Raw genomic sequence first — 25,134 nt, forward strand, 5'->3', positions numbered from 1 at the left:
CATCTTTCTTGTTTCTCATTCGATAGTATTGTATTTCTCCCTTGGTTCAGAGCCTTTGAGGATCTGCAAGTCTTCTGGAGAGCTACCTTCAACACAGCAGCTCTAACTCTTGTCAGCAATGGAGTGAACCTGAGCAGAGAGCTGGTGCAGACTTCAGGAACAGCGCTGTGTCGGAGAGGAGAGACTCTCTGCGCTCTCACTGTGGAGGTCCATGATGATGAGGTGAGAGAGAGAAGGAGGCCATGTTGGTGTCTTGCTGAACTTCAAATCCCCACTATCCTAAAGTATTGTACAGTAGGTGGATTGCAGATTAATATCTTTATCTTATGGGGAAACTAATATTGTGACATCAAAGAGGGCAGCAGAGATAAAGAGTAGACTTACATATTGATTTAAGATCCAAGCACACAGAATAATAAAATAGAAAATGAAATGAGTACACATTGAAGGTAGTAAACTAAGTAGCAGTATTATAAAAGGAAGTGAGCATATCAAAGTAGTGGAGGAGCCAGTTATTGTACAACCAAGCTTGGAGATTAACGAGTTACATGTACGGAATACTGCACAAAAGTTGTTTCAAATATTGCAAAACCAGTAATAGTAATTTTAGTAATATTATAAATACTATTTTATAGTTTCTAAGCGTGTGGAGTTGTACAGAGGTCTGTGGTGGTTGTACAGGAAGGAAGGATCTATTTACATTACATTAAATGTAGTTTATTATTAAAATAAGTGTATTGAACCAATGCCAAAATGCTGCCGGTAGAATATCTTTCAATAAGCAGAACATTACTAAATGCTATAAACAGTATATACTTTAAAACATGTTATGAACCTATACTGGCCAAAGTACAGTCTCTCCATGAGTCAATGCCAGTGAAGCAGAAGGAGAAGGAGCGGCACACACTTTGTCCAGCAGTGATGACAGTTCATCTTTCTCCTGTCTCCCACCTCCACAGAGTCAGGCTGCCCCCCCAGGACAGTGCTCCTGAGTATTCATAACAAATTCAGTGTTGCACAAATGAAAACAATCCCTCCTCTGTGTTGCTGCAGGAGCCTGAGCCCGGGACCTGGTTCCTGGTGGAGATTTATCAGGTGGGGGCTGGAGCTGCCATTAATGAGACCACCCGCTTCGCCAACATCACCCTGAGGGAGAGCGACGACCCGCGAGGCGTCATGTTCTTCTCTGTGGGTCACAGGCTGCCCATCGCCACCCGGACCACCACCAGGATCAGTCTGCAGGTCCACAGACGAGCCAGCACCGCCTCCAGCATGACGGTGCACTACCGCACTCTGGTGAGGAACAGAGAGGGGGTAGTATACAAGCACAAGCATATATTGTGAATGGCACACATGCATACATATGATTAGAGTAGTTTGGATTAAAATCCAATCCAACTTTATTTATATAGCACATTTAAAAACAACAGAATTAACCAAAGTGCTGTACAATAAATATATATAAAAATGTAGCATAAATACATTTAGACAAAACCGATAGGACAAAAGGAAACTAATGTAAAAGCACGAGACAATAAAACCATCCTTATGGCCACGGACTGAAAACCCTCATGATGTAAAAACATTTTAAAACACAACAAAATAGAAAATAGAAAAACCCAATTTAGAAACACAAAATGATACGTCTTATACGTGGGAGATAACAAAATGCAGTTATCATCTAACCACAAGTGCAAATGAAGCAGTAAAGTGCATAGTCATGTAAAGGTATAAAATGTATTATATCATATGATAAGTATATAAATAAGACCGATATTCATAAGTGTATGAACAGTAGAATACATATTGTAAACACTAGGGGCCTCATTTATAAACGGTGCGTACGCTCAAAAGATGGCGTACGCCAGTTTCTAAGCAATGTTTTCGATTTATAAAAAACAAACTTGATGGGAAAATGTGCGGTCCTCCACGCAAACTGTACTTTGGCCGGTATAGGTTCATAACATGTTTTAAAGTATATACTGTTTATAGCATTTAGTCATGTTCTGCTTATTGAAAGATATTCTACCTGCAGGATTTTGGCATTGGTTCAATACACTTATTGTAAGATAACATGTCAACCAAACTACATTTAATGTAATGTAAAGATCCGTACGCACAACAACGGGAGAGGTGAGAGACTGCGACACCGTTGGCAGAAGGAAGAATGGAGAGAAATATGTGGAAATAATAGCATAAATAAAATGTTACCTCTCATTTATCATATATGAAGAATTCATTTTCAAACATTGATTAAAGCCAATCTTAAAAAACGCCTGTTTGAGACTCCTCCTCAGTGCACACAAAAACATAACTTGGAGAAATAAATATATACGGATATGTTATTGAAAACCACCTCGAATATGTTGTCTTAATGTTTACATGTATTCTCATAAATGATTTCATTTGTTCTTACTTTTCCTTTCTTTTAAATTAGAGGCATAATGAGGGTTTTTATGTTCACTTAATCTGAATTGGGACAGTACTTGAGAGCAGTTTAGTTTAAAATGCAATCATAGTTCAATTCTAATTCAACACCAACTTTGCATGATATACTCCTGATACACAAAGGTATTGTAAAATGAAATGCCATGAACTAAATTGCATTTGGTAGTTATCTTTTTTTCTTTTGATGGAGGTATAAAGCAGTTATTCTGCCACTATGGATTTACACTGAACAAAAATATAAACGCAACACTTTTGTTTTTGCTCCCATTTTTCATGAGATGAACTCAAAGATCTAAAACATTTTCTATATACACAAAATAACCATTTCTCTCAAATATTGTTCACAAATCTGAAAAAATCTGTGATAGTGAGCACTTCTCCTTTGCCGAGATAATCCATCCCACCTCACAGGTGTGGCATATCAAGATGCTGATTAGACAGCATGATTATTGCACAGGTGTGCCTTAGGCTGGCCACAATAAAAGGCCACTCTGAAACGTGCATTTTTGCTTTATTGGGGGGGGTCTGGGGGGGGTCCGAAAACCAGTCAGTATCTGGTGTGAGGGTTAGGGTTACGGTGTGTCCACACAGCAGCTTTGACCAAATCTTGAAAATCCTGGAGCTGGGCGTGTCTGACAGCTTGGGGATTTCGCGACCAACAACCAATCACATGAATATCACATGAATATCCCGCCCCCGACATACAAAGCAAAAAAACCCGGTTCTTCTACACTATTGTCAAATAGGAAGGGCTATGATGAACATTTATTTTTTTAACATTTTGAACATTTATGAGATTAATGTTTATGGTGCTATGTTATGCTACATTCCATGCTGGCTAATGATACTGTCTATGCTTGCTAGCAACGAAGTAAACTAGCAACGAAGTAAACTGGATATAAAATCCCCAAAAAAGCGAAAACCTACCAGTTTCACCCACTGCCTCTGCCACCTCCCTCCATGCCTGGTTCCTCCGGTTTGTATCCCGGTAAGTAAATAGGGACTGGTCATAAAGAACCGGGTGATTTGCTACCGCAATAACTAAGTTCTCCTCCATTTTTGTGGAATATAGAATGAACTGCGGTCTGGTTCTCCCAGCTTGCACGCGGTTTGATTGGCTAGCGCTTGAACTGTCAGATTTGCATAAACGGATCTGATTGGCTGTCGCTTCCAGCTCAGCCTCAAAAGTTGAACATTGTTCAACTTTGAAATCCTGAACATCCTGGAAATCCTGGAAATCTTCGCCTCGCCCCCCCACAATGCAATTCGGCGACAAGCGAGGGAAAGTGACGTCATCCCCATTCAAAGTCAATGGGCGGAGACGCGCTGGAAGCGGTGGACAAATCGCCAAAAGCTGCTGTGTGGACGGGCCGTTAGGGGTAGGGTTAGGGTAATGTTGTGAATCGAGTGGCCCATGGTGGTGGTGGGGTTATGGTATGGGCAGGCGTATGTTATGGACGAGAAACACAGGCCACTCAATTCACAACATTACCCTAACCCTACCCCTCACACCAGATACTGACTGGTTTTCGGACCCCCCCAGACCCCCCCAATAAAGCAAAACTGCACGTTTCAGAGTGGCCTTTTATTGTGGCCAGCCTAAGGCACACCTGTGCAATAATCATGCTGTCTAATCAGCATCTTGATATGCCACACCTGTGAGGTGGGATGGATTATCTCGGCAAAGGAGAAGTGCTCACTATCACAGATTTTTTCAGATTTGTGAACAATATTTGAGAGAAATGGTTATTTTGTGTAAATAGAAAATGTTTTAGATCTTTGAGTTCATCTCATGAAAAATGGGAGCAAAAACAAAAGTGTTGCGTTTATATTTTTGCTCAGTGTATTAATAACAAACATGTTTTATTTGATGTCGATGACAAATGTCTCTTCCTCTCCTCTTTGATCTCACTGCCTTCCTCCTTCACCTCTCCTCGGCATCATGATAAAAGATATCTTGGCTACAGCACACGCAGTTCAGGGGCATGGAGTACTCACTAACACTTACACTTTTTGATATTGGAGATCAAAGTAAGAGTAGTGCACTCAAAAGAAAAACAACGAGACACACGGCCGGCCGGTCATCTGCTTTCATCTCTCTGACACATTGTGAAGCCCAGCTCTCATTTGAGTTTGTAATGCAACTAAACAACACATTCAACTTGTCTCGTGTTCAGTACACGTGTTGCTACAGTTGTTTCTGTCTGATTTGACATGTTGTGGACATTGTTGCGGCATCCTTTCATGACTTTCTGAGAGCCACTATCAACGCCTTTTAAATCAGACATTTCAAACACATTATCCTTTAAGTTAAAAGTTAAATCTCAGTTATGAGGCTGGCCTGATGTTATGCTGATCGCGTGGTGAATACAAAACAATGAAATAGATTGCTCACACATTGAACAACGATAACAGGCCTTCACACGCGGGCAAAACACTAGAGGTAAAACACATATTACTGTAAATAAAAAGCTAAATCAAATTGTCTTTTTTTCTGTTGTATGATAACGTTAAAGAACTTAACCGATTAGAACTGTGGCTTTTTGTTCTACTGACTACAGAGGTCGTCTTTAGATGTCAATATAATTTGACCTTTTATACAAAACTACATTTAATTTAGTTTTAATGTACATTATTTAATTTGATATTCTGTTCTTGTACATATCATATTCTATTTACATGTATATAGACTTTTTGCACTATTTAGTATTTTATTATATATGTTGTTGGACGAGCTCAGGTCAGAAGAATGTCATTGCCATTTCTACACTGTAGCTTATGTGCTTATGATAATAAAACCTATTGGATTTGAATCATGTAGGTTTACTTTGACAAACATTGCTGGTCAACATAACTCCACTCAACACGAGACATTTCTGTTGTTCCTCCAGGAGCTGCCCAGAGAGGAGGCTGTGGGTCCCTCTGTGATCCGGCCTGCTAAGGCAGGGATGGACTTCCCTAAACAACAGGGTCTTCTAACCTTTGCTGTGGGTCAGCGCAACACATCTCTGGAGATTTACCTCACCCCTGACCTCGCCTCCTCCTCTCCGACACCCAAGCGCTTCCAGGTGGAGCTCTTCAACGCTTCAGGTGGAGCCAGAGTGCACCCTGAGTTTGGGATCGCTAATGTGACTCTGGTGTCGAATGCAGCCAGTGAAGCTGTGTGGCTCCTCCTGGACACATTACACCAGCCTCTAGATTCTATTATACTAAACCAGGTGCTGCAGGAACTGATCAATAAGGTCTCTACACCTCTGTCTCGGGAGCAGATGGTCGCTGTGCTCGAAGCTCTGGAGAAGGTAAGACTGATTGAAGACTGTGGACATAAACGTTTTGTTTAAACTAATACTTACATTTATTGAAGGGCAAACTGAATCAGTCTAATGGAAGCTGAAGATAAAACAGTGTATCAATTAAAAGGAGACAGTGCCATAAGAGCTGCATATCACTTAAAACCAAAGAAAGTGACAGAGCCAGGAGGGGGAAAGAAGACAAAGACAGTCAAGTGTAGATCACTCATACAGATTAACAAAGCAAACAATAGCAAAGCCAGGTGTTTCTCAATATGATTTATCCATCCATCCCTCTCACTTTTTCGTTTGGTCTGAATCAGGTGCTTGCAGAGGCCAACAGGACTCCTCTACAGGAGAGCAGCCGCAACCTGACCTACGACCTGCTGTGTGCGCTGGCCAATCCCAGCAGAGATGACACCCGAGGCCTCAGCCACCTTGCTGAGGTGGCCGAGCGGTTTGCGTTTTCCCTCCTAACGCAGAGTCAATGTGCGATGTGAGTGTCCCATTTAAAACGAGGGGAAGGGAGATATCCCTCTTTCTTTTAAAGGTCACCTATTATGCAAAATCCAATTTTTCTTGTCTTTTCTACATCAACATGTGTCCCCTCTGTGTAAAGAGATTCTGAAAGAGTCAGGAAAAAAGACCCCCTCTCTTTTTGTCCTGACCCATTTATATAAAAGCCTGTCTGAAAATGAGCTGATCAGATTTTGGCCACTCTGTGATGTCATAACAATGTTTTGAGGGGACAGAGGGGATTATGAGATGCTGCAATGATCTGTTTGGTATTTGGAGCCAAACACTCCAGAGACATGTTTTGTATATATCTGAGACCTCTAATATATTGATGAAAAACAGTGTAATAGGAGACCTTTAATATCTTATATGCAAGGTTATCATGCTTCAAATTATAAATGGTTCCTTTGTGTGATTTCTCCAGAAGGGGCACCATCCTGGAAACATGTCCGCATATGACCATCTCTGCCTTCCAGTGGTACCCCACACAGATCAATGGACACAGATTCAGGGGCCGTAATGCAGACTTCTTCCAGCTTCCTGACACCCTGCTGGCTGTCCCGGCAGCCCTGACTGCTGACTGTGGAAACCTCAGCCGGATCCAGCTCACCGAGTTCAGAACTGAGCACTGGTTTCTCAGGAACGACACAATCACTGCTCTCAATGGAAAGGTGGGGAAGCAGGGAGATGGAGCAGCAGAGGGCAGTATTGCTCCAGTATAAATTAGCCATTTTATGACACCACTTTATTTCCTCTGTTCATATCCAGGTGTTCTCAGCCAGCCTGCAAGACAGAAGGTCACGACCTCTGGAAGATGGCAATGAGGTGGTGTATCGTATCCACACCCCCGGCCAACAAGTGAAACCAGGCCGGTCTGTGTGCCTGCTCTGGAACCAGACCACTGCAAGGTAACCCTCCACAGACACAACAGCTCGGATATCATATTACGTCATTTAAAAAGTGTTAGAGCGACAAGTTTGTCAGTGGTTTGGAAGGACTTCGCAGTAGGGGGTGTGGTGCCTTGCTCAAGGACACCTCGGCAGTGCCCGCCCATGAGTCAAAACTGTCACCTTTTCAGCTACCAGTCCACACTCTTTAGTATTGGACCGATAGGATTTGAACCGGCGACCCTGCGTTTATAGGCCAAGCTCTACAGACTAGCCTTCATCCAAGAAATTATGAACGTGGTGGAAGAAGTACTCAGATATTTCACTTAAAGTATTAAAACTGCATTGTAAAAATACTCACTTACAGGTAAAAGTCCTGCATTCAAAATAAGTAAAAGTACCCATTATGAAGGCTCATTTCAAAATCCTATATATTAAATGATTGTAATATATTTATTGATACTTTAAATATACTTTAATGTTGCATATGGTATATTGGTGCGGTATATTTGAATGTTACTTTATTTACTGCTGCTGGTAACTTAAAGGCGGGGTAGGTAAGTTTGAGAAACCGGCTCGAGATACACTTTTTGTTATATTCCATGGAATGCTCTTAACATCCCGATAGCAATGAATATCTGAAGTGCTTTGACAAAAAATCCATAACAAAATGAATCTGTGGAAGCCGTAGTACTGTAAAAAGCACGACCAATCATTTTAGCCGGCCCGGCTAAAGTAACTGGATGGCCTACCTGCCTGTCAGCCTTCCATCCGTGCACAAACTTATCTCGTGCCCTCATTGGTCATGTGCGCGCTCGTGTGTGTTGGAGGAGGGGCTCTGTGAGGAAGTGGCAGATTGTTTCCGGCTGTGTATTTTCAAATTCTAGCACTCGAGCTGGTTTCTCCAAAATTACCTACCCCACCTTTAACCTACAATAATACACCATCATTAATAAGTTTAATTATATTGTTTTATTAATAACAAAAATGTGCAAATAGCTAGTAACGAAAGCTATACAATTCAGTTAGTGGAGTTAAAGTGTAAAGTAGAATACCCTGCGCTCACCTTGCTCTGTCACCATTACACTTTTTGGATGTCTGAAACCAGTTTGAAGAGAAGGGAAAACTCTGTCACATCATTGTGTTTAATATCTGCACATCCAGTCTTCTACACACTCTGGGTTTGTCGAGGACATTCCTGGGGAGGGGAATGGGACTCGGCTGGAACACCGTGTTAGTCCTGAAACGGCAGGTTTGGGCGGAACATCATCGCAGAAAGGAAAGCAGATGAGACACTGATATGGAGGCAGAAGCAAAGTCCTTAAGAGGGAAAGGTCAACGGTGCAGAGTGACCTTCTTGCTGAAGGTCAAATTCTGCACTCCGAATCCTTGTGGGTGTGTTGTGTAAGCAAATAAAGAAGAAACTCGTTTATGACCACAGATAAACCACTAACCGCATTCATTTAGCACTTCCTTGTCTTTGTGACCAATCATAGCGCCGTTGCAACACAAGGAATTGTATTCAAAAGTGTGTTGGATATAGACTGTTATACTACTTTTAAAGGGATGACTGTGCTGAATGTAGCAGAGTAGCAGGGGGGAGTGTGTGGGAGAGAAACTCCCTCTGGTGGGAACTTTGGAAATGTAGCCTTTGCAAACCATTTACATGCACACAAACCTATAACACACTGCAGGGAAGCGGTGGCAGGGCCTCTTTAAAAGAGTTGCAGCAGTTTTGTGGACGTTTGTTTCAGATATATGGAGCATTATAAATATGGCTATGCCCATTGGGAACTATTTCAAACCACTATCTCCGCATACTGGAGTTACTCATACACATGATGGTGTTTCAGGCTCATCGCTATGTATTGTGATTTGTCTCACCTGCCTGTTCCTAAACTCTGTTGTAACAGTCGTGTCTTCACTTGTTTCTCTTCCTGCCTCCTCTCCTCTCTCCTCTAGCTGGTCATCAGATGGTCAGTACTGCAGGGTGGTGAAGGAAAGTGGGAACTATGTGGAGTGTGCCTGCTCCCACATGTCTATCTTCAGCGCCTATGCAGAGTTTGCCACGCTTGCTTCCTACAACGAGGCCTTCTACGCCTCAGGATTAATCTGCATCTCGGGTACAAAACACACCCTCTCCCTCTCTTCTTGATTTTGTTTCCTGGGTTTCTCTGTATGCCCACTGCCTACTTTTCAGCTTTCTCTGTGGTGTGTTATTTCCATATTCCTCCCACGTTGTTGTAAATAGCCGCTGCTTAATGTTAATCTAACACTAATGTTGCTTCCATGTGTTCTCCCTCTGCAGGCTTTGCATTGGCCATCATATCCCACATGCTGTGCTCCCGTTTCCCCATGTTCGCTGCCAAACTGCTCACTCACATGATGCTGAGCTGCCTCGGGACCCAGGTAATACAGTTCTGATCTAATATTATGTAGTACTGCAGTCCTTTAACATAAAAGGCCGCTGAACACCCACAATTCACAGCTGATGAAGTGCTTCCTACTCCCAGCCATCTGCATTAGTTCCTTTGGCATTTTCATTTGTATCTTCTATTTTCTATTATGCCTTAAATGTAGATGGATAGTGAACCTTTAGAAAATCTTACAGAGGCATTCATCTCTCTCTTTGCTATATGGATCAGTGGCTCACACACATTAGTAATGGAGGCTGTGGCGCGGTGGGTTAGTGCGTTGGTGTTCGTATCAGGGGGTCACAGGTTCAAACCCCACTGCAGTCAGCATGTCGTTGTGTCCCTGGGCAAGACACTTCACCCCAAATTGCTCCTGTGGGGATTGCCCACAGTATGTAAGTCGCTTTGGATAGAAGCGTAACATGTACAGTATAATGTCGCTAGTGCAACACACACCCTTACAGCTTTGGCTTTTATACTGACATAAACATACAAAAACATACAAATGCATATACTGCTTATAGTTTAGACCAGTGCTTCTCAAAGTGTGGTCCGCGGACCACTGGTGGTCCGTGAGCGCCCCCTAGTGGTTCGTGAGTATATTGGTAAAATGTCACATTTTAAATAAATAAATACATTTAAGTTTTCCGCACTCTCGCGGGAATATCTCCGCAATGGAGCGAGATTAAGTTTAACTTTCAATTGCATGATATAGCCCAGCGCAACACCTTCATCACACATGTTGCCACTTGTTTGTACCATTTTCAGGCGATTTGTTGTTGATTGTTGTTTTTTTTACATTTGTGGAGTTAGGTGGTCTTTATTGGTTAAGTGGTCCTTGGTATGAAAAAGTTTGAGAAACCCTGGTTTAGACCTTCATTAAGCAAACACACACACAGTGGTGGAATGTCGTGAAGTACATTTACGCAATTATTGTTCTTCAGTACAATATTGAGGTACTTAAACTTTACCTGAGTGCTTCCACTGCACTACATGTATTTGAACATCTTAAATACTTTCAGATCATTAGCTTAAAGAAATGTCAACAAACTCATATATAAACATTGGAATATGAATGTAGGTGTAGCTATCAAGCAGCAGTATACATATTGTAAAATAGTTAGTAAACGTAATTTAATATGGTTCTGAAATGTTCCCCAGTGCATACCAAGTACTACTTTGACTATATTTTGATGTTCATACTTGTACTTTTACTTGAGAAAGATCTTGAATGCAGGACTTCTAGTTGTGACAGAGTATTTTTACAATTTGGCATTAAAATATCTGAGTACTCCCTCTCTCTCTGCCACACACACACACACACACACACACACACACACACACTGCATGCTACCGACCCATCTTACTCCACAGGTCACAGGTATTTTCTTGGAAATGTGCATGGATGTGAACACACACACATCATCGAATGTCATCGGTTGCATCGTTTGCGGGCCGCTGCGTCCTGACAACGCAACCATGCCCCCCGCAGCCTGGCCCATTAAAAACGCAAGCTGTCACATAAGCAATGAGCGAGATAGATATGTTAGTCTCTCAGCGGGTCACCATGTATGTGTGTGTGTGCATGTGTGTGTGCGTGAGCCAGTGCGGGACTGGTAATTTTCCACTGGTCCCCCCCTCTATTTGGTTGACAAACACGAGCCCCTACTAAAGCGGACTGTTGTTGGGGGCTCGACCTGTTTATGGCCCAGGCAGAGCCCCTGGACCTGAAAGGGTTTGGATGGAAATTTCCGTTGTGTTCTGTTTCTGTGTTGGTACTGTACTGCAGGTGAAGGCCTTCTCCTTGAATGTGTGTGAGCTATAGTTCATATTATACAAGTGTGTGTCTCTCAAACTAAAGGCCGGACTGACTGTGCCTTCTGGTTTTAAGATGTACCCTCTGAGTGCTCGTGTGGTGCTGTTGGGAATATTTTGGAGGTATTGACGGACTCACAGTGCAGGATGTGCCGAGTCAAAATAGACCTACTGACGTCATGGTCTTCACTTAAATATATACTTTGTCCTAGATCTGAAATTGCTTGCTAGAAATAGGAGAAGAAAACATTACTTTTGTTATATAAATGCATGCGAGCGGATTTTTCCTCTTTTCTTTCCATTGCTGAATGAGCCTTACTTACTGGCTCGTGAAAATATGCATGCACAAAGTGATGCATGTGGACTTGAATCTAAAACATGAAATGAGTATGAGCCAGTGCTGTGTCCTGGAAAAAACCTGTAAGTGTTGCCCTCAGGATACATAATATTGATGTTCTACTCACTTCCCATGCAAACAGCACTTGTTAAAAGCATCACTAATGTATATGTTGATGCAGCTTGAGTTTGCTGATTTAAGATTGAGTCAATAAGCATGTATTTATCACAGAACCGAATGCATTAAAATCTCTGTAAGGATTTATGTGAATCCATATTTATTTTAATCTAAGCCTGTTACTGTTGTACAGCAATACATGGTCAGTAAATGTCATTCATGGTGTAAAGCTAATCCTCTGTGGTAGTGGTGTCTATGTAGTCTTTTTTATTTGAAATGCATCAGCTTTATATCTAGAGTCATAGGTAGGCATTAGGAAGTGATTAGCGTTACATGTCCATATTAGGAAGGCCAGAGATCCTGGACCTTTGATAGATCAGCTGTCATTTGTGACATCGTAGCCCTGCTCGTGCCTCACCAGTGATTTGAACTGTCTGGTTCAGTACCAGCCTCCTCTGAAGGAGAGGGCTCTCCATCTGTGGTGGTGGGCTGGGATTAGTCACTCTCATAGGGGGGGGAATGAAGCTGTTGGTTAGATTTATCTGGCTACAGTCAGCTATAAATACTAGAGGAATATCCCACGCCTCTGAGAGAGTGATAGCAGATTTAGGCTTGTGGTCTAATGTATTTGTTTTTTCTTACTTTCTCAGTATTCTGGCTGCCATGCTTTTTATATATCAATAGATAGAACATCTCACAAACCTGAGGGCATCAATGGTAGTATGTTTAGATGTTAAACCACTAACAAACAAAAGCAAGTACACTTACAAGAGGAGGACAAGTGAGCTTTCAGAAGGAGCAGAAAAAGAACGTTGGCTGACTTACAAGATGAAAATGGCCATGGTTGTAAATACTTTTTATTTAGTTACCCATTTTACATTTTCTTTTGTGAAAGTTCATCTCCTTGTTTACAAAGAAGGATTAGGGTTTCAATTAAATATTATATAGGATAATTTAAAGTGGACCTATTATGCTATATTGGAAATATATATTGTAAGACCATACCCATACATGTCTGTGAAGTTTTTTGCTTAAAACACCAAACAGATCATCCATTGTAGCCGTGCCTCATACTGCTCAAACCCCTCTTTTGAAGCCCTGTTAGAGAAACGCGGATTTTGGGTCCTTAGCTTGAAAAAAGAAAAAAAGAAGAGGAGGCGGAGCTAATGCCTGATCAGAATTCTACCGGAGATAAAGTTACATTTGGTTGTGATAAAACGCCATCCTGTTTAAACCACGTCAAGGATTATTTCTGAAACAGTATGGAGCTCAAATGCTTTTTCTCTTTCAGGTTTATCACAAGGTGAGTTCCTTTTTTTATTTCCTGCTTTTTAAACACATGTGCTCTCCAGTACAGGTTAGCTCTGAGTGTTAGCGAGGCTTGCTAATGTAAACAAAGACATCCAAAACACGTCAGGCATTGTTTCTGATAGCAACTTTCTGTGGGTCCGCCACCAATTTGACGTCATATCAGCAGCAAATCTGTATCCGCTCGTTATACCCCCGTTTTTTAAAAGATTTGGGTACGGAGGAAAAGAGAAAGGGTTTTATTTTCTGACGCTGGGTGAGTTCCCCGACGCACCGGGGACACATGTATAAAAGTCATCAAAAAGTGCATTTTGCATGATAGGTCCCCTTTAAGATCTTCAGAAGTTAGTGAGAAGGAAATACTCCCTATCCTATCTTCAGTGTGTCCAAGCAACTGTGGGCAGTAGAATCACACAATGAAAATATATTCAATGTGTTCATTGTCATATTCAGAGCATGTTGTTATTGTTGTTGTCATTATGTTGCTGTAGTTGAATCACAACAGTTTCCCTGACTATTATAATCAATGGGACATGTGACACTTTACAGCTCAGTTAAAGTAGATAATGTACATCAAATGTCAATCGAACAACTTGTTCAGCATTAAGGGACTCTTTTAGCAATGATGTGTTCTTCCTTATCTTCTGGGATTTGTATTTTAAAGAATTGGGAAAGTCCTGTAACACTACTGCACAGTATCAGATATATTCTGTAGGTTAAGCTATCTTCAGCAAGGTCCAACAAAGTTTCATATATACTGGATGGAAGCAGGTTGTGAGAGGTGTCAGGTTCAAATTGATCTGGTTTTGGTGTGAAGACACCCAGAGGTGGCAGAGTGCTGCTACTGACACAATGAGACAGACGTCAGACCTCCTGCTGAGAGACAATAGTGTGTGTGTGTGTGTGTGTGTGTGTGTGTGTGTGTGTGTGTGTGTGTGTGTGTGTGTGTGTGTGTGTGTGTGTGTGTGTGTGTGTGTGTGTGTGTGTGTGTGTGTGTGTGTGTGTGTGTGTGTGTGTGTGTGTGTGTGTGTGTGTGTGTGTGTGTGTGTGTGTGTGTGTGTGTGTGTGTGTGTGTGTGTGTGTGTGTGTGTGTGTGTGTGTGTGTGTGTGTGTCAGTCTGCCCTCCCCTCAGCAAGACAACTGAAGATTGTGTGTGTAGAGTGGAAATTTACCCGGTGCATATGTTCTGTGTAAGAGAGCCTCTGGTGTCATGTGTGTATGTAAGTACAATCTGTGTATGTGCAAATGTACCTGCACATATGTGAGGGTAATAGCTTATTTTCGATCCGCATTAGCTCCCTTGAAACAATATTTTACAAATATTACTGATCATTTCATATTCTCTCTAAGTAGGAGTAAGCTTATTCAATATTATCAAGTTAAAAGAAACAAGGACACATCATTAGTTGATGCAGGAAGGCAGGAATCATAGCCTATTATAAAACGTGGCCTGCTGTGAGTTACCCCTTAACATGGTTTTTGGTCAAAGACATCAAACCAGGTGGTGTACTAATAACCAACTTTGTTGTTAAATAAGTTTCAAGTGGGATATAAAATAGTCATGCACAGGGCTTGTGATGAATAACAGGAACATGAAAAGAAACAGATGTCAAATATATACATAAACAGATCACAATACGATTTCATTTAGCCATAAGTTTAAGCAAAAACCATACATATATTTGGTTGACCGAACATTGTAAATCGATAAAAATTAAACACATTGCTCCAATTTCCTCCAAAGCATCGTGCATTAGTCCCCAAAAGTAATCTGTGGTTTTGCCGTCTGAGGATGAAGAAGATGAGGTTTACCCTAAACAGGATTTTGGACCACAGTTACATGCGATCCTGAATGCAGTGAGACACATTGTAAAATGTTATTCATGTGGTTTTGCTGTGACTCCAGGGAACGGTTACAGACCACTGCCGTCATCATTCTGCATTCATTTCACCAAAACATAAATCAATGACAATAAAGACTCAGGCTCACAAAACTGATGGATGAGAGGCCTTTAAGACAACTAGACGGCTGATAGTTTCATTTCTATTTTTATCTGCAACGCTTCTCTATTCTTTCAGTCCCTGTGGGGCATCTTATTTTAGAAATGGTGGTTTGCATTGTAATAGGAAAACTGATTCCAAATTTGATTAACTGAATTGCTTTTAGCCACAACTGATGGTTTCCCCAATAAAAAGATCAGTGTCATCGCTCTGTACTTCAGAGCCATGACCCAGACTGTTAGGATCCTACTGCTGCTGCTTTTAGGATGACTGACAGGCAGCATGTAAGACCACATTGTATTCATATTAGACCCATCACTTATTCCATCCCCTCTGATGAAACAGCTCTTGTTTACATAAGGTCCCATGATAAAAAGTATTTTATCTGTCAACAAAAATATTGATTCATATGTTATTAAAGTCGTTAATTTGCACCCCTCTCATTTAGTCATCTCCACCAGTTTGATGCTTTTTGTTCAACCAGCCAATTCTGACAAATTAAGCACTTTGTATAGAAATGTGCCAAAAAAGTGAACAGCAAGAGAATGAACTAATATGTTTTAGCAGGACATTAAACTGCATCGGTCGGTCGGTCAGTAAGTTAGTTAGTTTGTTTGTTCACTAGGTGAGAGGGTAGGAAAGTAGGAAGAACGTTTGTTTCTTGTTTGATAAGTTCATACTTTTTTGTTTGTTTGTTAGTTATTTCAAGTGTTCATGAACTCATTTGTCCTTTCGATCCAGTATTTCGTCAATACATGATTGTGTTGTGGGAAGAGAACATCTAATCTCAATCTCTATTGCAAACCAAACACAATTCATTTCTCATCCATTGTAAATAATAATACATTTATTTTGGGGGGCGCCTTTCATAACACCCAAGGACACCTTACAGGGTTACAGATTTACAATTTACAATTTACAAATTAAAACAGTGGATTTAGTGAAGTATCAGCCGGGGTAAGACAAGACAAACAACAGGAAATTGACTACAAAAGGACACAAAAGGACACAGGGTACAGATTATAAAGAAAATGCCAGTTTGAACAGGTGGGTTTTGAATGTTGTTATGGAGTCAGACTGTCGGATGTGTCGTGGCAGGGAGTTCCAGAGTCTGGGAGCCGAGCAGCTGAAAGCTCGAGCACCCATGGTTTTGAGGCGATAGCTTGGGACGGTGAGAAGTCCTACGGACGAAGAGCGGAGGGTGCGGGAGGGGGTGTACTCCTGAAGGCGGTCAGTGATGTAGATGGGGGCAAGGTTATGGACAGCTTTGTATATGAGTAGAATGTTTTTGTAGTCAATACGGTAGCGTACAGGAAGCCAGTGTAGCGGAGTGAGAATGTAATTGTAATTAAACATCCCTCCGTATCGCAGACAGCCATTCCCACACACTCAGTGGAGCGTTTACCCAGGGGACCCTGCGCTGTATTCCAGTATCTGGGAGGTGTTTAGGAGACTCCTAGCTCTGGTTATAAAGGATTTCCTGTTAGCTCTGGGACTAGATCCAGCATTCAGATGGCTTTTCCTCAACACACACACACACACACACACACACACACACACACACACACACACACACACACACACACACACACACACACACACACACACACACACACACACACACACACACAGGCATAAACACTAACTGTTATCCCCATCCACCACCCTATCTTCCGGTCTCTGAGCCGAATAAACAAGCTGTGTGATTACTGGGGGGGGGTTATGTTGTGGTCGAGCATGCATGCGGTTTCTCAGCTCTCCGGGAAAAGGGGGTGTACGAATTGCGAAATCCAAGACCTTAGCGTCTCCTTGGCTTTAGAACTTAAGATCAACACAAGTCTTTGTAAATCAACCGAGTGCTTTTCCTCAGGAAGTTGATCTTTTCCCATCGCGACCAATCCATCGTTAAATCAACAAACAGAGAGTTTTTGTGTTTCCACGTTGACGTCAGAGAATATGACTTTGTTTTTGTATTCTATGATTGCTCCCACAAGAGTTTGGAAACAAAATCAGAAAGCAAAAGAAGGGGAAGAATAAGTATTTACTTATTCCCTCGATTTCTCATTGAACTCAGATTGAGATGGATTTCATTTCTGCCTATATGAATATAAAGTATACAGCGTGCAAACCTAACCTCTTTACTGAGCCTGAGCTAATGGCAGATAATAGATGGGTATAAAGTGACAGCAGTCGGGGCCTTTGATACTGTGTGTGTGTGTGTGTGTGTGTGTGTGTGTGTGTGTGTGTGTGTGTGTGTGTGTGTGTGTGTGTGTGTGTGTGTGTGTGTGTGTGTGTGTGGGGACCTAAATCTGTTTACACAGTCACGTGTGGGGACTCGCCTCCCTTATGGGGACAAATTAGAGGTCCCCATAAGGGGAATCATTAATTTTAGGGTGAAGACTTGGTTAAGGTTAGGATAAGTTTCCAGGAAATGCTTGTAAGTCAATGTAATGTCCCCTGAAGTGATGTGTGTGTGTGTGTGTGTGTGTGTGTGTGTGTGTGTGTGTGTGTGTGTGTGTGTGTGTGTGTGTGTGTGTGTGTGTGGTGTGTGTGTGTGTGTGTGTGTGTGTGTGTGTGTGTGTGTGTGTGTGTGTGTGTGTGTGTGTGTGTGTGTGTGTGTGTGTGTGTGTGTGTGTGTGTGTGTGTGTGTGTGTGTGTGTGTGTGTGTGTGTGTGTGTGTGTGTGTGTGTAGGACAGTGGAGAGGTGAAGACAGCCTCTTGGGAGACTCACATTACACCCTGCTGGCTGATCCAACACCTTGTGTCCAGTTTGTTCTGACTCCTCTCCTCTCGATCTGATATATCTCTGCTCAAGTCGGCCGCATTCTGAGCCACAGCCTCCCATTCAAAGGCTTTATTGTCATATGAAACTAATTCAAAACAATAAAATAGTGCAAGAAGAAACAGAGTAGATTAAAATAGTGCAATATTATCTTGCAGACCAATGTGCTAGTAATGCAGATGAAGTTCCCTTTAGACATACAAAGCTCAATGTTGCCGAGTAAGTGACCAATTAAGTGCAGGAGAAAATAGAAGCAACAATATACCGTACAATTAGCTAGTCCTTCGTGCATTCCCTTTCATGTCTACATGTTCCTGTTTTACATTCATGCTACTTGCTGCCCTTCTTGCTCCTTTCATAAATGGCTGAGTAATCCCTGCTTCTTTTATTCTGCCCCCTCTGTCGTTGTGTCTGCTGCTGGGCTCAGCTGGGTGCAGTGACATGCAGGAAGACTCCCTTCTCTCTCTGTGTGTTTGGATAAGTGGCTGGGCACAACCTGCGTGACTCATCATGTTGAACAATGATGTCGTATTCACATGTTGCTTGTCCCTGAACTGGTTACAGACACTCAACTTGTTTTTATAGACTCACCAAACATCCGGATGGCTGCCAGTCAAATGTATGTCAAAGTGTCACGACATCATCAACAAGGGACTGATCTGCAGTCCTTAAAGGTGCTCTGTTGAGTTGTCTTGTACAGTAAGTAGAGTTAGGTTAACATTCAGATGTTCTCACATTTTGTCTATCGTTGAGGCTCATTTCCACAAAAGAAATGGAGGCTTTTAAAAGGTACCAAACGAAAATGCACCAGTCTGAAGTAGACCGACTGACTACTGCATAATCATGTTGCAATTAAGTAGGACTCATCAACTGTACACAATGGCTACACACTATCAACCTGCAACAAGGAATTAAAGGTCAGCTAATGTCATACACTTTACATACTGACATTATATTTGTCATATAAAATGGGACACAGATTAGACATTTCGAGGATATAAAGCCTTTTACGATTATCTGTTTAAATGAAGTATTTTATTTAAACATTATACTCTGTACAACATGTCCTAACGGCAATTTAGTTTATGTACTAATATAAATCACTTATTCTTCTTTACCAACTTACTGTTGTAAAAAGAGCAATTATTATCTCAACTCGCTAAAGTTATTCATCTACTAGGGTGGTCCGACATTAGCTTCATCTTGATTATATTATTGTGTTGCAATTGGGATATAAAGCAACAATCCAAACTGTTTACGAACTCAGGTTGGTCAATATTATCATGGATGAAAAGGACATAATGCTATCTGTGTGTATCCGTTTGCAGCACTAACTATATGCATGTTCTCTGCTACTGGTCGAATGTCTGCACCTGTACAATATAAATAGGATGTTTGGTAAAGAGTGCTAATGGTTTTCCTACCTTACATTGTGCTGCGCAGTCTTTTGACTCTCTGGACTCTGGAAGTGTAATCTGATTTTGGCCAAATGCGTGTTGTCCTAACGGCTAGTGACCCGAGCAACACTGAACTTGTATGAACTTTCCTCTGATTCCAGAAAAAGCACATTCAACAGAGACAAGAGGTCAGTAACTGGCTTCCAGTAACTGCTAGAATCCACTTCAAGACAATGGTACTTGCGTACCATGCTGCGAATGGATCTGGCCCTTCCTACATCCAGGACATGGTTAAACCGTACACCCCAGCACGTGCACTCCGCTCTGCATCAGCCAAACGGCTCGCTGCACCCGCACTGCAAGGGGGGACCCAAGTTCCCATCAGCAAAAACACGTGGGTTTGCTATCCTGGCTCCTAAATGGTGGAATGAGCTCCCCATTGAAATCAGGACAGCAGAAAGCTTACACACCTTCCGGCGCAGACTGAAAACTCATCTCTTTCGACTCCACTTCGAGCGATAGAATTACTAACAGAGAACTTACAGTATATACTAATAAAGGACTGGCTTATCTAAAGCCAGTTGAGTAGCACTTGAAATGTTTGGCTCTATGAAACCTGATGTACTTATATGATTCTGTTTTCTTCAAGGTTGTATGTTCTTCTCTAAGTGTGTTAGAGCAAGATGGCCACGCCTATGTTGGCTGCTAGTCGTCTTCACTCGCTACCGCTCCTGTTTATCGCTTATCTGTTTTTTTCGTTGTGCGTACGCAATGTCAAACCGGCAGTTTCCTACGATCGCCAAACTCTGCTGGGTATAGGTGTTTTGGTGGCACAATCACTGTCGGATCGATCGGCACAGTGGAGTTGTCACCGTACCCTGCGCCCCCAAGTACCAGAGGTAATCTGGTCTACAACCTGTTACTGCCCCCGAACCTGGAGAGCAAGACGGAGGGGAAGGCGAGCCGGAGCGGCGGTAAAGTTCCGCAAGCTGACAGAAGGCCGCCCCTCGCCTATACTGTGTACCATCTCCACGACAGCTGGCCCCAGGATGAGGCCGTCATGCCTCCGTCCTATTCTCCCGGCATCAACATCCCACCTACCCTCGTTTGCTCCTGCCAAATTACAATTCACAAAACGACAATTCACAAAACTCACCAGTGTGGCTTCAGTGCCTGGGTGTCCGCATCGAGGGTCGGGGGCTCTGGAAATCGACCATCGGCCCGTTTCGGCGTGGCTCCTGTGTCCGGCTGCCTGCGCCCACTGCCTTGGGCCTCGAAGATAGGAAGAGCCGGATCTGACTCCGTATCCTTTTGTTTGTTGAACACCAGATCCATTACCAACAAATCCTTTTTATTAAATGACTTCGTCGTCTCAAGAGAGCTGGATTTTATGCTTGTTTCGGAGTCCTGGCAGAGAGCCGGGGAGTTTTCCTCCTTGAACAAACTTTGTCCTCCGGGCTACAGCTACTCCTGTGCTCCTAGGCGCACCGGCCGAGGAGGAGGACTTGCCGCGTTCTACAGAGACTGCTTCTCCACCAACATGGTGAGCACTGGATCCTTTCCAACATTTGAAGTGCTAATAACAAAAGTGGGTCGCTCAAACCCGTTTTATTGTATTTTAATATATCGCCCTCCAGGCAAGAATGGCTCTTTTTTATCCGATCTTGGTGACTTACTAACCTCCATAATCCGCTATGAAAGAGTTCTTCTGTGCGAGGATTTTAACATTCATGTAAATGACTGCTCAGACAAATTTGCCAGTGATTTCCTTAATGTCACCGAATCTTTTAATTTCTGTCAACATGTGTCTGGCCCAACGCATAACAAAGGTAACACATTGGATCTCGTGTTCACAATTGGTCTAAATATTAGCAACGTTTGTTTTGATGAGCTATCTGTTTCCGACCATAAAGCTGTACTATTTTTCATGTCCTTAGATAACGCTTATGTTCAGGGAAGCGAGTAAAAACCTTGCGTATTTTAAATGGCGCTGCGGTTGAGAAATTTGTAACAGCTTTTGACAGCAATGTTTTGGTGTCGCATGTTGATGATGTTGATTGTCTAATCAACGCTTTCAATACACACTGCTCCGCCATTTTAGATGACGTCGCTCCCATGGTGACACGCAGCTCTCTAGCTGTAAACACATCCCCCTGGTTAACATAGGACACCCGTATACTGAAACGGCTTTGTCGCAAAGTTGAGCGGCTGTGGAAAACCACAAATCTCCAGGTACACCGCCTCCATCTGAAGGACCTATTTTTCTAATCTCATCTCCTCTAGTAAGCACAACCCCAGAGTACTATTTAAAACCATAAATACCATTGTAAACCCGTCCATCCCCTCAGTTCCTATTTATTCAAACTGCGACCGTTTTCTCACCTTTTTTATAAATAAGGTAGCTGATGTGAGGTCGAGCATCACCCCCTCCCACTCCCCCCTCCCTATCTGTCCAGTTAGGCAGGCCACGCTGAGTAATTTCTCCTGCATCACCATAGCCGACCTGACCTCTGTAGTGAGCACTATGAAATCTTCCTCAAGCCCTCTGGATGCTTTACCAACGTCCATGCTAAAATAAGTGTTTTCATGTGTCGCTCCACCCCTGCTCCACATTATAAACATCTCCATTGTCTCTGGCTCCGTCCCATCATTTTTTAAGCAGGCGGTTGTTCAGCCCCTTCTCAAAAAAAACAATCTAGACCCCTCCCTCCCGAATAATTACAGGCCCATCTCAAAGCTCCCATTTGTGTCAAACGTTTTAGAAAAGGTTGTTGCTAATCAACTCAATACATTTCTGAATGACAATAAAATCCATGACAAATTCCAATCAGGTTTCAGAAAACACCACTCCACAGAATCAGCTCTCCTCAGGGTTTCCAATGACATTATGATGGCATCGGATGCAGGCGATTGCGTGGTTCTAGTGTTGTTGGACCTGAGTGCAGCGTTTGACACAGTGGACCACGCCATCATGCTAGATAGACTCAGGGAGTGGGTAGGCATCTCAGGGTCTGCCCTCCAGTGGTTTGCCTCGTACCTCAGTGGGAGAAGTTTCTCTCCCCTATCCTGCGGCCTGCCCCAGGGTTCTGTTTTAGCCCCGCTTCTTTTTGCCCTGTACATGCTCCCATTGGGCCTCTTAATTAGCCAATTTGAAGGTGTCTCGTATCACTGTTACGCAGATGATATCCAGATATACTTCTCCTTCAAACCTGTCAAAATGGAAAAAGTAACCACCCTCATCACATGTCAAGCAACTTCCTACAGCTCAATACATCGAAAACGGAAGTCTTGATCTTGGCGGCTGATAACATCGCCTCTAAAGTAGCAAGCCACCTGGGTTCATTCAGTGGTAACATAAGGGAAAACATAAAAAACCTTGGTGTTACCTTCGATCAGTCAATGCTACTAGACAAACACATAAAACTTCTGACCCGTACCTGTTTTTTCCATCTCAGGAACATTGCCAAGCTCAGGGGCTTTCTATCCAATGCAGAACTGGAGATGGCTATCCATGCCTTTATTTCATCCCGGCTTGATTATTGTAATGCTCTGTTCTCCTGCCTCAACAAAACATCAATAAACCGGTTACAACAGGTCCAAAATGCTGCAGCCAGATTACTGACTCGGTCCAAAAAAACATGCCACATCACTCCGATTCTTTCTGCCCTGCACTGGCTCCCTGTCCATCTCAGAACCCAATTCAAAGTACTGGTCTTCACATATAGAGCTGTCCATGGCCAAGCCCCAGCCTACATCAATGACCTTATCCACCCGCACATCACAACCCGGGCCCTGAGGTCCTCTGAGCAAGGCCTCCTAAGGGTGCCCCGAACCAGACTAAAGACTAAGGGTACCCGTGCCTTGGGTGGCCCCAAGGCTTTGGAACAAACTCCCCCAGAAACTAAGCGCCTCGGCCTCAATAGAGATTTTTAGGGGGCAGTTAAAGACACACCTGTTCCGACAGGCCTTTGGGTCGTCGGAGGAGGTGAGTTAGTGGCTGTCTTTTTTATTGGTGTTTTGTCGTATGTTTTATCCTATGTATTACCTGCTGCTGTTTTATGCCTTTTATTCTACATTTTATAGTTGTACTTTGAATTGTGTCCTGTGTACTGTAAAGCACTTTGTACATCCGTGTTGAGAAGGGTGCTATATAAATAAAGTTTTACTTACTTCTTAGTCGAATGCACTTATTGTAAGTCGCTTTGGATAAAAGCGTCAGCTAAATGTAATGTAATGTAATGCCAGGCAGCCGTTCTCTCTCACCAGGGCTCTGCAGTTAGTTACTGTCTGCTAGCTAAAGCCAAGACAGCGAACATGCAAACAAACTGTCTTCACAGTGATGCAGTGATGATCTATTTTTGTAGGCTGACTCAAAAGTTAGCATCACATGGATCCCTCGACAAAAACAATGGGATTTCTCTCTTTGTTTTCTGTATAATGATGATGTTGTTGAAGCACAATTCTAATCACCAGAAGTAAAAATCAAACGATAAGCTAAGGCTAACGGCCCGTCCACACAGCGGCGTGCGTTGACGCTTGCCGACGGGCGTGTCTGACACTCGACCAACAACCAATCACATGAATCTCCCGCCCCTGACACACAAGCAGCGGTTTGATTGGCTAGAGCTTGTACTGGCATATGATTCGATTGGCTGACGCTTCTGCCGAGGCGTCAAAAGTTGAACATTGCTCAACTTTTGCAGCGAGCCACGCCAGCAGCGCTCCGCGTCGCTTCCCACGATGCAGTTCGGCTAAAAGTGACGTCACCCCATTTAAAGTGAATGGGCAGAAGCGTTGGAAGCTTCAACGCACGCCGCTGTGTGGACGGGCTGTAAAGCTACACAAACGACATCAAGTTCACAAAAATTCACCGCTAAGTTAAAGGCGGCTAATGTTCGGCCTGATGATGTTTACAGGTCTAATTTAGAAACCGTTTTTTATTACACATTAAAGCTTTGGATACTCACAAGTGGGGTTTTTACTTGACATATTTTCAGTCATAGAATAAAACTTGAAAATCTTATTAGCTTGTGTTAATCATCTTATTTTAGGTATCTAACCACACAAAGCGGATGACTTCAAGAAGAAGGAACCAGATGTGGTAAAATAATGACTGATTTCCAGGTTTTAGGACTCATTCTGGGCAGTGATTTCAGACGGGATATTTCAGAATAACAAACGTTGTGACAGAATAAGACGTCAATGTTTTAGGTCCATAACTAGCTATTCACATAAGAATGGATTGATGAATAATATAGCAGGATACTTTAAAAGGAAATGTCTCAAAGGCTGGGCACTTAATCTCTGAACGGACTAATCTTTATTCAGCTGATATGACCCATTACTTCCCCTGAGCTGTAACATATTGACTTCCCATTCATTACCTGCTTCAGTGGATAAAGAAAATACAATCAGCAGACAGATATCTGGGCATAAATTCACTTATGGCAAGTCAGGGGCTTGTATCATTCATCACCTGATTGCATCCCTGTTATCTCAATTTATTTTGACAGGCTCATAACTTAACAATTTTAGACCCGGATATATATTGCCATGCCCCTATGCCAACTGTGATGAAGGCGTCTTCTTTACAAAGATATATGCCTAAAATGTAAGAGTGTTTGTCCTCTCCGAACTTCCCGGCAGCAGCCACCTTTCACCTACTTTGGTGGAGCGATTCAGTTTGTCGTCAAGGACTTTATCAAACAGGTTGCTGACACTGCGAATGATAAACAAAGTGGGAGCCTTTACTTGTCAAAGTCCCCAGTATCCTGCTCTATTTTGGGAGTTTGACAGCTTGTCTTCGCAGAACTGTGTGTGCC

At 42.6% G+C, this 25,134-nt stretch overlaps 1 protein-coding gene across 1 annotated transcript in view; it reads left to right on the forward strand.

The window, feature by feature from the left end:
* The window catches only part of adgrv1 (adhesion G protein-coupled receptor V1), a 181,614-nt gene that overhangs the window by 87,547 nt on the left and 68,933 nt on the right, over positions 1–25,134 (forward strand). Inside the window, 8 exon segments of the mRNA XM_034238439.1 lie at positions 51–222; positions 1,054–1,296; positions 5,340–5,747; positions 6,062–6,234; positions 6,679–6,925; positions 7,023–7,162; positions 9,104–9,264; positions 9,450–9,550. Of these exon segments, the coding sequence (XP_034094330.1) occupies positions 51–222; positions 1,054–1,296; positions 5,340–5,747; positions 6,062–6,234; positions 6,679–6,925; positions 7,023–7,162; positions 9,104–9,264; positions 9,450–9,550 (1,645 nt within the window).

The sequence above is a fragment of the Gymnodraco acuticeps genome, unplaced genomic scaffold, assembly GCF_902827175.1.
Source record: "Gymnodraco acuticeps unplaced genomic scaffold, fGymAcu1.1, whole genome shotgun sequence".
In the NCBI taxonomy this organism is placed as follows: Eukaryota; Metazoa; Chordata; class Actinopteri; order Perciformes; family Bathydraconidae; genus Gymnodraco; species Gymnodraco acuticeps.